We start from the raw sequence: 12,959 nt of genomic DNA on the forward strand, positions 1-12,959 counted from the left end.
AGAGCGAGAGAGACCCCCAAGTCTCGCTACAAGCGAGTGAGATCAAGAGAGTTGTTACAGCTGGAACAACAGGGGAATTTCTACTGGCTAAACAGTAAGTGTGCTGGAAAGGGAAACACGGCTGGTCCTCAGCAACATTCATCAGAGTTAGAAACTAAAACCAGTACTGTGTTATTGATGTGTGCAGAGGAGTTATGCATTTTTAAATTTTTTTGCAGCAAGATAGCCACATGTCCCAGGGCTTACCCTCAGGCCGAGCCACTGGCTGCTCCAGGGGGAGGGATCAGTGTTTCAAACACCCACTGCCAGCGTAGCCCTTATCCTGGCTGATGTTTATTTCAAAGGACAATGAGAGACCAGGCCACTGAGGGGGTTGCCTTGACAACTACTACGGCATTATGAGATCTCCAGATTCTGTGAGCATGAAAGCTCTGCAATGCCATGCAATTGGGTGCTAGGAAGAAACACTCAAGTGCACTCTGGAAGAACCATCTCCCGAACCAGACTTAGTCCAGTTGGGTCAGTGGAGATCCTGCATGGCAGCTAAGGCATGCAAGTGCATCTGCCTGTGCTGCTATACCAGCACCACCATGTTTTGCACAGTACCTTCAAGAACATGCATAGGCGGGTTTTACTCATTTCCTTAATTCTGAGCCTTGCCCAAAGCAACCAAAACCAATTTCCAATCATTAATACATGAAGCTGTTTTCTCCCTCTCACATCAGTTTTCAGAAAGGAAGATTTTTTTTCCTCTAAACTAGTACAACTCTACAAATCTAAAGCAGATGATGCTTTCCCTGGCAGTTAGGTGCAGGTTTAGCCTGGTCTTTGTGCTCAAAACAGCAGCAGTTTGGGAATTCAGGAATAATTTTAAAAAAGATGCTTGGACTTCCTGCTGCACAGTACCAGGGCAATAAGAATTCTGGCAATCATCATCTGGAGCTCTCAACTGTGTTATCAGCTTCTAATGTAATCCAGAAACTGCTTCCTAAGTGCTCAGATATGTTTTCCAGAGCATAGCACCTGGAAAATGTGCTGAAGACCCTCCCCTTGTAAAAGGTTAAATAGCCACACTGCAATTAGCTGACATAAGGGATTCCTTGTTTGAACAGGGATATCTTTATTAGCAGACAGAAGACTGAGAACTAGGCCTGTGTTCCTTATCATCTGCATCTTTGTGCCTGAAAACAACAATATTTATTTGACATTGCTAAGACCCCAGGCTGTTTTTATCTTGAATCAGGAAAGCAAGTCACCTTTGCTGTGTGAGGACAGTGGTTGCTCTTTTTGGAAGAGCATCCACATGTGATTATGGAAGAGCAAAGAGCACTTTAAGGCAAGACTAGGACAAGAAAGATAATCAAAGCCTGACTGTTTCTAAGCTCACTTCCAGTTATTTTCTATTGGGAAACCAGATGAGGTCCTGTGTACACTCTTAACCCATGCTGTAGTGTGGCTCCTTGCCTCCCTCCAACTTGCACGTGATCAGACTGTGCACTCGCCTGTAACTGGCAACTGACAAATATTTTTGCATGTTTATGAGAAAAATAAAAATAAAAATCAAGGGCCTTTGTACGTACAGATTATAGGAAAGAAATTTATTAACAAGAAACAGTGTGAATGGGCAGATATCTGCAGGTCTGAGTGCATGATTTGCAGAAAAGGAAATCTGGCATAAAAGTTCACATACATTCAAAACAGAAAAAAAGAAAATGTGCCTGCCAGAAAATGTATGTAGGACTGACAAAAGAAACTTTGCATTTTGGAAAGACAAAGATGCCTTTCACACACTTGAGGAAGTATCTTAGGAAAAGATAGGTGAGAGGAATGATTACACTTCCTTACCAGAGAATTGACTCAGTTCAACAGGAGGCAGTAAGTATTTATTCTAGTCATCAGTGATCTGAAGATAAGCCAGACAAGGGATTAAAAATCTTGAACTATTTATTCTTTAATACAAGTCAGTGACACTAGAGCCTTTCCACTCGCGAATGGGAGGAAAAATGTGAAGGTGGATCTCCCTATCGGACCAGCCATTTCTTTCCCTTTTTGCACATCTTCTCAGCATCAGAAATGATTCCCAAGCATGTTCCGAGCCATGATTTGTTTAATTTCCCTCTCTCTCTCCTTCCCCTCTAGACCCATTTCTTCAGAGTGCTGCTCAACAGAAGTGAGATTTGTATCACATTTGCACTTCTAATCTTCACACAACAAACAAACTACTGTGAGACGTGCTGTCAACATGCAGAGTGCAGTGCCTTGGGCACTCACACAGGAAAGGTCTGGAACAATTTCCTTGCTCCTCTTCCTTAGAGAATTACTCATCACTGCTCTTCCTTTCCCTCTCACCTTCTACAGCAAGCACCCAGGTGCCCGTGCCCACCCTGCCTGCCGTACGATGTTTCTAACCCCTGTTTGTTTTGGACACTGAGGGCTGAGGAGGTGAGTGGGATATGCCAGCCCCTGCAGGCTGCTCTATGCGCTCTGTTCTCAGGGCTGTTTGCTGTGCGGGCCGCAGGCTTCAGGCCTTTGAAGGGTTGAATACCATCTTTTGATTTACCATGGCTGATGGGGTATGGGAAAGCTTTACAACTGAAATACAAACAAGAGTTTAAAAAAAAGAAAAAAAGAAAAAAGAAATAAAAGTAAAAAACAACATAGGAAAGACCTTAATAACCACACAAATGATAATAAGTAATAAAATGGAACAGATCAAAGAAGAGAAGAGACAGCTCTTAGTAACAGTATTAAATGGCTTGTAAGAAAAGCAGAATGAAATAACTCACCACTCAAAACAGTCTTTGTTTATACACATCTGTCAAGGGTTAGACACTCAGGGGGATGCTGACATGTAGCTAGTCAGCACCAAGCATACTCAGGTCTTCAGAGGTGGTGCTGCGGACTGTTTCTCACTGGTAAGAGGATTTTGGCAGAGTCAGATAACTAAGTCTCATTTCTTGTTTGTGATATTTTGGCTATGAACAGTCTCCTTAAAGAGCCAGATGTGACTTAACAGTAAACAACTGAAAATGAATGGCTCTGGTAAGGGTCATTCCTCCTCAAATTCTGTTTCCTCTTCCTTTTTGATAAAAGGAAAGTCCAGTTTCAAGAGATATATCTGACAGTTTTATAAATCTGAAAAGAGGAGAGGTGAAGAACAATCCAGCTTCCAACAGTCTAAACTACCCTTCTTTTGAGTTGGGCATAGAAGGAGAGTGCTGACAGGTTTTCACTGATGCAACCTGTAGTCACTTTTGGGGGAGTATTCAACCTCACAAAAGTTTCCAGCTGAAAAGCTGGCAAATCTGGCACACAAATTGCTTCAGTTCCTGCAAAAATAGCCTTCAGTTAACACAGGGTTTGGTTTACAGATTTTGTTCCTGTGTTAAACCACCAATGACACATCTCTTTCCAAGCATGTGTAGACCATAAGTTAATTCTGTAGCCATGTCTTTTAGATGCCAGGCAGTAAGTTAACATTCCACCTCCAGGTTAGGTGATGATGTAACAGATGCCAGTGAGCATTAAAAGTGACCAGCGCCAATCTTGCACTTTCAAAGCCAAAAAGACACACAACTGCTGCTTTTACAGACAAGCTAGGTCTAGAGGACAACTTCTGGACAACATACTGCCCAAGTGAGGATGAGAAGCCCTAAAATCACCACTCAAGCTCATCTATGGTGCAACAAGACCTTGCACTGACTCAGAATCTCTTCTTAGTTATATTCCAGGATTCACATGAAGCAACACATTGCTTCACTGAAGAGTGAAAGAAAGCTTCAACTTGTACTTACATTTTTTAAAAAGGCTATTTGTCACTCAGGCAAGAAAACAGATTGTGGCTAATCTAAGAGCACATTTACTCCCGATTTTTTTTTGTTGTTGTTGTTATTGTTGGAGTTGTTTCTAATTGTCTTTTTCATTATTTTCTAGGAAAGTGTAACTCTAAGGAGACAGAACACAACCCTTTGGGATGGCAAGGGGGTGTGCACTTTTACTATTGATGTCTTTAATAAAGACAAAGATCAAAAAAAAAAAACAAGCTTTTTCAGCAGATGCTGAAACAAATAGCAGTTGGAAAATGGAAATAATTAGAAAATTAATAAGATAGACCAAGTTGTATCAAACTCTGCCAAACTATGTAAAGGGCATGGGATTCACAGGACTTCTGCTTGACACCATAACCATTTTGCTTCCCTCCCACATTTGGCTTTGACTGTTTTGAGTGATGATGGATGAATGAGGGATGTAACTGATCAAAAGATGGACCAAGCAGCATGTTTCACACAGAGCTCACCAGTTCCAGACCAGGAAAGGAAACTTAAAAACTTACATACTTAAAAACCAACACTGTTAATAACGGAGAACTGACATCAAATCTTCATGCAGCAATGCAGAAGAGACTTTCTCTCAGCAAGAGAATACACTATGAAGATCTCAGCAGTTATTTTAGAAATCAGTCCAATCAAACCAACAAAAATTAAACAGAATTATAAAAAAACATTAATGACAAGCCCAAAATAACAGTGAAAGGGCAGTGGAAGGTTTTTTATACGATACCTAAATTGACCATAAGTTTGACACGACCGCCATCCAGCTCCAGGCGCAGAGTGTCAGCAGAGTCTCGTGAGGTGGTTGCCATCAACAGCCCATAAGCACGCTGGGACATGAAACGGAAGGACACATCTTCTGCTTCTGTGTGCATGACCATAGGCATGATGATCTTCATATACATGCTGCCATCATAGCTCAAGATAGAGGCCTCTGCAAGGAATTAGCAAACATGCAAAAAAAGAAAGGAAGTTACACCTCTGCAATCTTCAGTCCTGAAACTCCATTAGGCAACCCTATGTGGCAAGTATGAGCAGCAAACAAAGATATTGTGTTCACCATAACTGGAGGCAGCAGTACCCATGGAGACACAATCCCTGAGGACAAGCGTGTTAGCACAGGGCCCTTTTGTGATAATGAACTGGCAAAGCCTCCATTTTTCACATCTTCCAGAATATCAATCTCTTCTATTAGTCCAGCCTTCCCTAGCACTAGCTGTAATGACTACTTAAAATAATGTCTACAACACTTCTACTAGCACATTTAGTCTTGCCTTTGAAGGCTCAGAGTTCCTATTTCTGGTACTTTAAGAGCTGTTGCTTATTTAGAGAGGAATTCCATTCCATTACTAGCATTTCAAAGAACAAACAACAATTGTATGAAGCAAGTTTCCTAATAGATCTTTTCTACATCAGGTTTCTGCTGTTTTATGATTTTATATTTTTCTCCTCCTTACTAGCAACTACTAGTAGGAGAGCTCTCCTGACACAACTGATGGCATTGCAACGCAAATGAAGAAAGGAATAAACCAAACTCCACTTCAAGTTTAAGTGTCATTCAAACACAGGAAAAATCAGGAGATGGAGGCACAATGAAAGTCAGGAGGTGGAAAATAAAAATAAAAAATAAAATAAAATCAAATAACACAAACCAGCAAGGAAAGAAATAAAGAAATTGTATTTTTCTATCATCTCTGAGGATGTCAAAGAAAATCGTAAGTTCAGCTGTGGAAAGGAGTTGTAGTACTTAACATTCTCTATTTGTTCAGGGTCTTGCATGCACAAACTGATATTGTCCTCTAAGGGAGTAGAATTGAAGTCTTGCGATAGAACTGCAGCAACCACTACAGCATGATAACCATTGTTTTAGTGCAGGAATATGCTCCAAAACATTTTTATCCATAGATTTACAAATCTACATAAATATATTAATGCATGAACAAGAACATCCCTTCTCTCCACAGCCTAAATGTTAGAAGCTAGAGTAGGTAGATGGATGGGAAACTGAGGAACAGCCATATGTCCATGCTGGAAAGGACTCATGGCTGGCTCCACAATGGCCAGTAACAGATCTGCAGTGTGTAATAAATATGCAAATGAGGTGATAAATAAGGATATATGTATCAAGCTGATAAAGTGTCAGAGAAGTCCTCTATATGGTTACAAAACATTTGGTGGGGATCACTGTGGTTGTGCTAGTGCAGCAACCCACTGCGCTAATAGTTGGTATGCTGCACCTCTCTGGTCATGGGACATACAAACCTATTGAGAAGAAAACTTTTCTGGAAGCGCTAATAAAGTAACATGGCTGTGAACAGCATCCCTGTTTTCTTAGCTGCACTCCCCACACACAGCCATGGTCTGTACACATAAAGCTCTCTACATGCAACACCCACTCAGCCATACATACACCTTCTGGGTACCAGCTGTCAGTGCTGCCCTGGGGACTCACATCTTCGCTTAGCCAAGAAAGAGAGAAGGAAAGAAATCTTCTTTTTCAAGGTGGGGGAATTGTTTCTTCTTTTCAAAGTGCAATTCTCTTCCCCCTCACGTCTGCACCTCCTACTTGTCACCCACAGCTGCAAGCTGGAACTAAATGTACTGTATATTATACCTACACTCAAAGGCAAAGTGTGTGCACACACAAACCCTCCTTGCTCTCTTTCCACCATCTCTCTCTGTAGATTGTATTAGAAAAGGCAGTCAAGCATGAAATGGCTCTTTTGACGCCTTCAGCTCAGATGTGCCTTGCATGAAACAGTTGCTTGCCCTAGGACCTGAAGAAAGGGGTCGGAAGATCAGGACTACAAGTGGGAGCAGCTGACACAAGTGCCCAGCTCTGCTGCTTCCTTCTCCATAGTACCATACTTTAGGTTCTTTGGAAACAGAAAGTTTGGAATGTTTTTCTGCAGACACTAGAAGACAACAAACCAAAAGTGTTGTAACAATGAGTCTCTTCCCTTCAAAAAGAATTCATGTCCTTCATCTCCACTGATCCCACTGCCAGAAAATTACTGTCCTCAGACAAGAAATCCCAACTGTTATTATTATACTTATGTAATAATGACCTGAAGAACACCCAGAATTGCTGAAGTCTAGACAGTGTTTAAACTGACATTCCACAGTAGCCTAAATCAGATATTACTGTCCCTTCTCTGAACAGTCTGTTACAAACAGGGGGCAATGAATACTTGTAACAATTAAGCAAATAAAATTTAATAGCCTAGAACAGTTGAAACAGCCTCTGCATAACCATAGAAGATGAAAAGTTTCTGTTCTTGTGTGTGCCCTATCCTGACCTTAGCTTAGCACAGCTCAGACCACTTACGCGCTTGACATCTTTTTTAAACAAAGAGATTTCATTCTTACTTTGCAAATCCTCACCATCTGTAATATCTGGGAGCTTTTTCAGCAAATCTCCTTGCAAACAGACCATTCGCTGCAGCTACGACAACACTCCTCCAGAGGAGAGTATTGCCTAGTAGCAGTCATACAAATAAAATCTATCTCCTTGTCCAGACAGCTAGTGCCCAGAACTCAAGGAAGGCATGGAACAGCTCAGCAACACAAACATCAAATCTGCTCAGGCCTGAACGTAACATGGCAACAACTAGGTGACCTCACCCTCCTAGGCACCTGTGCTGGTGATTTCTACCCAAATACAGGCATCCATTTGATTGCTATCAGCCATCTACAGCAATGGGACTATAATCCTTTTGTTCAGCACCATAAATACAGGCAGCAGGACAGTTACCCAAGTTTAAAATACATGCACACTGCTTCCACCCTTCTACTTTTAGGCTAGTTATTATGCTTGGATGTCTCAGACACGCATAGCGGCAATGGGTGAAACCATATTTCAAAGACAGACAGATCTGTACAGACAAAAAGAACCAGAGGGCATTTATTTGTGATCCTAAAGCCAGAAGCTTCGTTGCCATTAGCCTGGAATTGGGAAGAGGAAGAAACCAGGTGCTGATTCAAAACCACCCTGACACAAAGCCAAAGAACTGTGAAAATCAATATGTTATTAGGAGCAATTAGCTTCCAAGTCTTGTGCTCTGAGACCCTGCCAGCTTTAATTTTACACTTAGCATCCAAAAGAGCAATTCACTGCTGCTTCTCCACAGGGCTCTGCATAAATCTCCTGGGGAGACAGCAACAGGCATACTCTTAGAATACAGACAGAAAAATATTCAAGACCTCTTTATGCTCTTTCTCTTGCCTCCTAAACCTCTCTCTTGTATTAATCTTCATTCTTCGCTCCTTTTCTTTCTTCTCCTTTTTCTTTTTTTTTCCTGTAGTCTCCTGCTCTTCCCTGCGGTCTCTTTCCCCTGCCTCCTAGACTACAATGTAGCTTTCTTCCTGAAATTTCCAGAAAGATGACAATATAGAAAGTAGGAAAAAATATCCACCTTTCATGAAAAGTTTAGCTGAAGTCACCAACAGTAGCAGTACAGGGAACAAAACATACTCTAGCTGCATTCGTAAGAGTCAGCTATGGCTACCTGCTCCCACTGAGGAGAGCTTCCAGAGATGAGTGCCACCAACTGGAAAGGCACAAAACACCTGGAAAGGCACAAGACACCTGGAAAGGAGCAAGTGTGGAAAACAGTTTCAAAACCACCAAGGAATACAGACCAAATGCTTCCATGAAAATATTTCTTGCCAGAATCCAAATACCTTTACGTAAAAAGTGCCAAAGCTTTGTATCCACAAACCAGAAAAAACTTTCATGTAGGCATCACACAGCACACCTCTTTCCCTTCCATATCCATTAGTAGGCACATGGCTACAAATAAATACGGGCTTCATTTTCTGAAAACCAAAATTATACTTAACCAACCAATGAAAAAAAAACAAACAAACAAACAAAAAAAACCAAACCCCCAAAACAGGGAAAAAAAGAAAAAAACACCCACCCAAAACTGAAAAAAGGGCCTAAGAAAAAACAAAAATCTTCATTCTTGTCCAAGTGGATTCCATACAGATGAGTTTCAGTAACACAAGCCTCTCAAGTAATTTGGGAAGCCCAAATCTAATCACTCAGACTGGAATCTGACTAAGACTCAGGAGATAATGCTCCTTTTTTTGGTGGCAGAAAGGCTGTGGGTTTGAGTGCTCTCCAGTGGTTACGACCTTGCACATCACCCTGGCAGGACAGGAGCTGGGAGCTGTGGGGCTCCCCAGGCCAGGCAAGGCCCACACCCCCAAGGAGGCGAGCACAACAGAGCTGCAGATGGTGGCCAGGTCCAACCAAGAGCCCAGGCAAGTCCAGGCTCAGGCCAGGGCTGAGATGTGGCCTTGGCTGTGGGCAGGGTGGGGGAGCCCTGGGGACTGGGCAGGCCTGTCATGCCCTAAGGACACCGGGGATGTGGAGCCAGTGGTACGATGCTCCAGCACTGCTCCTTGCTGACCCAGAAGAAAAGTCCGTATTTATTTTATGTGCTATGACACCTTTTTCTGCAAATTTAATCTTCCCTGGATGCCTCCCATCCAGGTGCCGCTGGGTCTCACCTCACTTAGCCTGCCAAGTAGAAAACAGTAACTCAAAGGGATGTAAATGTAATTTCCTAGCATTGAGAGAGACAGCTACAGAGAATACAGAACCCTCTTTAAATACCCACTTATAAGTATGGGGCTTATTAGTCTAGCAAAATACCCTGCAAATAATATCACTAATTAGCCCCTGAAAGGTTTATAGTGCTAGCAAGGATAAAGCTCTTCTGGTTGAAAGATTTCAGCCTGACAAGATGCCAATAGCATTATCATTAGTTGTTATGTACTGGAAACTCATGAAGATAAAACAGTTAAAATTCTGGACACGTATGATCACAGAAATGTAAAGAACCTGATCTGGTTTTGCGGTGCTTAATCTCCCTCACAAACTAAAGTATTTTTGCAACAGCAATTCCAATTTTTATTTGCTTCAAATTAAAGTGATGACTTCCTTCCTTATTCCTAGTGGGTCTACAGCTGCTTTACAAAAGCACCTTTGTATCCTGAAACCCAGCACACAATTAACCCAGCTCCTTCACTCTGTTCTAACCTAAGTAAACCCCTTCTGTTCACTTGTCCTAAATTACAGTTCATTAAACTTGCTTCTTTTGCTCCTCACCTCTGGCTTCCCTCTGATTTGTATACTACTTTCTTAAATTCAAATGCTCCAATTTGAATAGTGTACATCAGTTAAGACCAAACAGGCACTAAAAGCAGCATAATTACATAAGACACCCTTATCAGTACAATGTGTACAAAATATTTCCAAATGAGCATCAAATGAGAGAGATAATACAGCTAGCTTAAAGGCATTCATCAAATTTTCATGGATGCAAGAATACTGGTGGAGCAGTAATAATAATTGTCACTTATAAGGCCAGTGCTACAGACAAAAATCGCTACCAGATGTTTACATAGGCCAGATGACATCCAGATGAATATTTTTATCAAATGCATATTTTCAAAACCTTCAAAATTTATTTTGTAACATGGTTTCAAACACTTCATTATTTTTAACATAGAGTTCAGTTGGAAAATACTCCAGAACTGCAGGTTGGTTCATATCAAATAAGAAATTCCTGAAATGCAAGCCACACCTATTTTTTTACCTAGAAAGTCAAAACAGAATAAATACCCTACTCACTATTTCCTTTATCTATCTTAGCCTATATATCTTATCCATCCTATCTTACTACTTCCTACACATTTCCTTTTTGGTTTTTCCAAACACAAGCTGAAACACCAAATTATTGCATAAAGGATTACTGAGACAAAATAGAAGACAGAAAAATCTAGGCAAAGGCAAACTAGAAGCCCCATATAACAAATCTGTATGAAAGTGCAGGTTGCAGCGCAAGTATTATAATCTCTTTTCTCAAGAAAAAAATCCTGAAACAAAACAAAATCCAAACCAGTCTGATTCATGAAGTTACAACATTGAAATTACTTTGTTTATGGATGGAAGCAATTCTGATTTTTCTTCAGAATTACACTTTTTTTTTTTTTTAATATAATTTAATTGAATTTATTTTTTTTCTGAATCCAGAATTAACATCTTGATTTTCTAGGTTATATAACACCAAAATCCTGTAAACCAGTCTTCAGAACTTTCAGCTCAAAGTGGGTGAAAGCTCAAGAAACTAGTTAAAACTGTGAAGCTTCCACCATTGTAAGGGAAAAGCATACCTGGTTTTTGATTGTCTACAACAAAAGCTTCAATGGTGACCTTCTAAATTTTAAACTGACCTCGAGAAGGTGTATTAGGATCCAGGATCCCAAATCTTCCTCCACTAATAAACCCCATAAACCTTTGTACTCTGGACTATAGCTTTGTTTAACTTTTGTAATGAATGAACTTTTCAGCTCTCAAGAGGCTACCCTGCAAGTACTAGCCTCCATCAGCATCAGGCTTGGCATGTGCTTCCTCCCCTCCCATTGTCACCACATGAGGATAAGTTACTTAAAGGGTAATGTCAGGTAGATGGTTACAAATTAAAAAGGGGGGAGGGAACCTTTAATTCGCAATGAAAGATAAATGTTAGCTAAAAAACTTTGCATCTCCTTTCTTCGGGCTGTAATCACAAAGAACTGGGCTAGGGAGGAGCTGTAAGAGCACCGAGTAGTACAGTGGAAATATTTGCAGAGGAAACTGTAGCTTGTAAATGTTATTGCTAGCCCTGGGAGGTGACCAGTGAGGCTATATGCCGTACTGAAGCTCGGCAGAGACACAGAGGATCCAAGGAGCACGAGGGCTCTTCAAAATTACTCCAAATGTCACTCTAACATTTACAGAGTTGTGTACAACTATTTGTGAAGAAATCTCTGGCAAGGCTAAGGGTAGAAGAATTGCTCCTCAAAGCCAAGGAGTGTAATGGGGAAGGCATGAGGAAATATGCTACTAAAATGAATGATAGTCAGAGTTTGCATTACATGGGTGATACAATTTAGAAAGTTATGTGACTTTTGTTTAGTTTGAACACCTCTGAGACCTCTTCATGGCAGTGTCAAGCTCCACAATCTTCTCAGTAGCATTCACTAAGAAAGGGGGTTACAGCTAACATGGCATTTGGCTCCTCTCAGAGATGTAGAGTGGAAAAAAAAAAAAAAAAAAAAAAAAAAAGATGCAGCAGACACAATTTGCAGCAAGGAAAATTCCAGAAAACTGTAAGGAAGAAATGACACAGCTCGGGTAGCCACACACTACAACAAAAATGCTGCAGAAACTCCACCCCTGGAGATTTTCAAAATTCAACTGCATAATGCCTTAACAACTAATTCTGCTCTTAAAGGCCCCACTTGGAGCAGGCGGTTGGGACAGAGACTTTCAGAGATTCCTTTCAACCATGACTGTTCTATGACAAGCGCCAGAACACACCGATTGAACTGGATATTGCACTATTTCACAGGCATCACCTTATATCTGCAAGTTCCTACTGATCTAAGATGGAAAAGATTCTGTCTTGTGAGTTATCACATCAATGGGAATGCGCTGCTTACAGCATGCTGTCAAGACTGCAGAAAGAGGATTCAAAACTTTGCTCTCATACAAACACTATATATCCTTGGGCAAAATCTTTACCCCTGAAGAATCACCTCAAAACAATTACAGTTAGTAAACAAACATATTATGGCACTACTAAACACATATAAATGCTGTGCTTTCAGTCCTTTTCTTCTACAAGCCAGGATGCTCTCACTGAACTGGTATGCCACACGCTGCCAACATCTCCTAGTGGCTGCTAACCCTCAGGTGAAAATTGAAAGGTTCCTAAGGGTGGCTTTCGGCAGTAAGATCTGCATTAGTTCCCCAAAATTCCAGGGGATGAGGGCTCTGCTACAAAATCCACAGATGTGGGAAAGCACCTTAAAAGGCAGTTATCACAAGCCTACCATCTTTGGAAAGCAAGGCTGTCATGTGAACTATGCTTGTACACTTGTGTTATGCAGAACAGCCTTCCCTCAGTTCTGTTTTTTGAATACTGGAAAAAAAAAACCAGTAACTCGTATTGTCTCTCAGATTGTCAATTGTCATATTGCCTGTTGGTTTAAGGAAGGTTCACAGCATGGACCAGATAACCCTCAATTTCCTTTTCTTCCTTTTTCTCATCTGACAACCCCAAAACCCTGAAT

At 41.1% G+C, this 12,959-nt stretch overlaps 1 protein-coding gene across 25 annotated transcripts in view; it reads right to left on the reverse strand.

The window, feature by feature from the left end:
• NRXN3 (neurexin 3) overlaps positions 1-12,959 on the reverse strand; it is a 1,038,145-nt gene that overhangs the window by 675,517 nt on the left and 349,669 nt on the right. For all 25 annotated transcript variants that reach the window (XR_008974789.1, XR_008974788.1, XM_057428531.1 and 22 more), the window contains one exon: positions 4,561-4,764. Coding sequence is in view for 23 of the 25 variants with exons in the window: in XM_057428531.1 (XP_057284514.1) it covers positions 4,561-4,764 (204 nt within the window). In the remaining 2 variants the exon portion in view is untranslated. The remainder of the gene's footprint in view (positions 1-4,560; positions 4,765-12,959) is intronic.

This window comes from Pezoporus wallicus, unplaced genomic scaffold (assembly GCF_028554395.1).
Source record: "Pezoporus wallicus isolate ANWC-B61680 ecotype Strahan unplaced genomic scaffold, APGP_CSIRO_Pwel_v1 contig_3486, whole genome shotgun sequence".
Lineage (NCBI taxonomy): Eukaryota > Metazoa > Chordata > Aves > Psittaciformes > Psittacidae > Pezoporus > Pezoporus wallicus.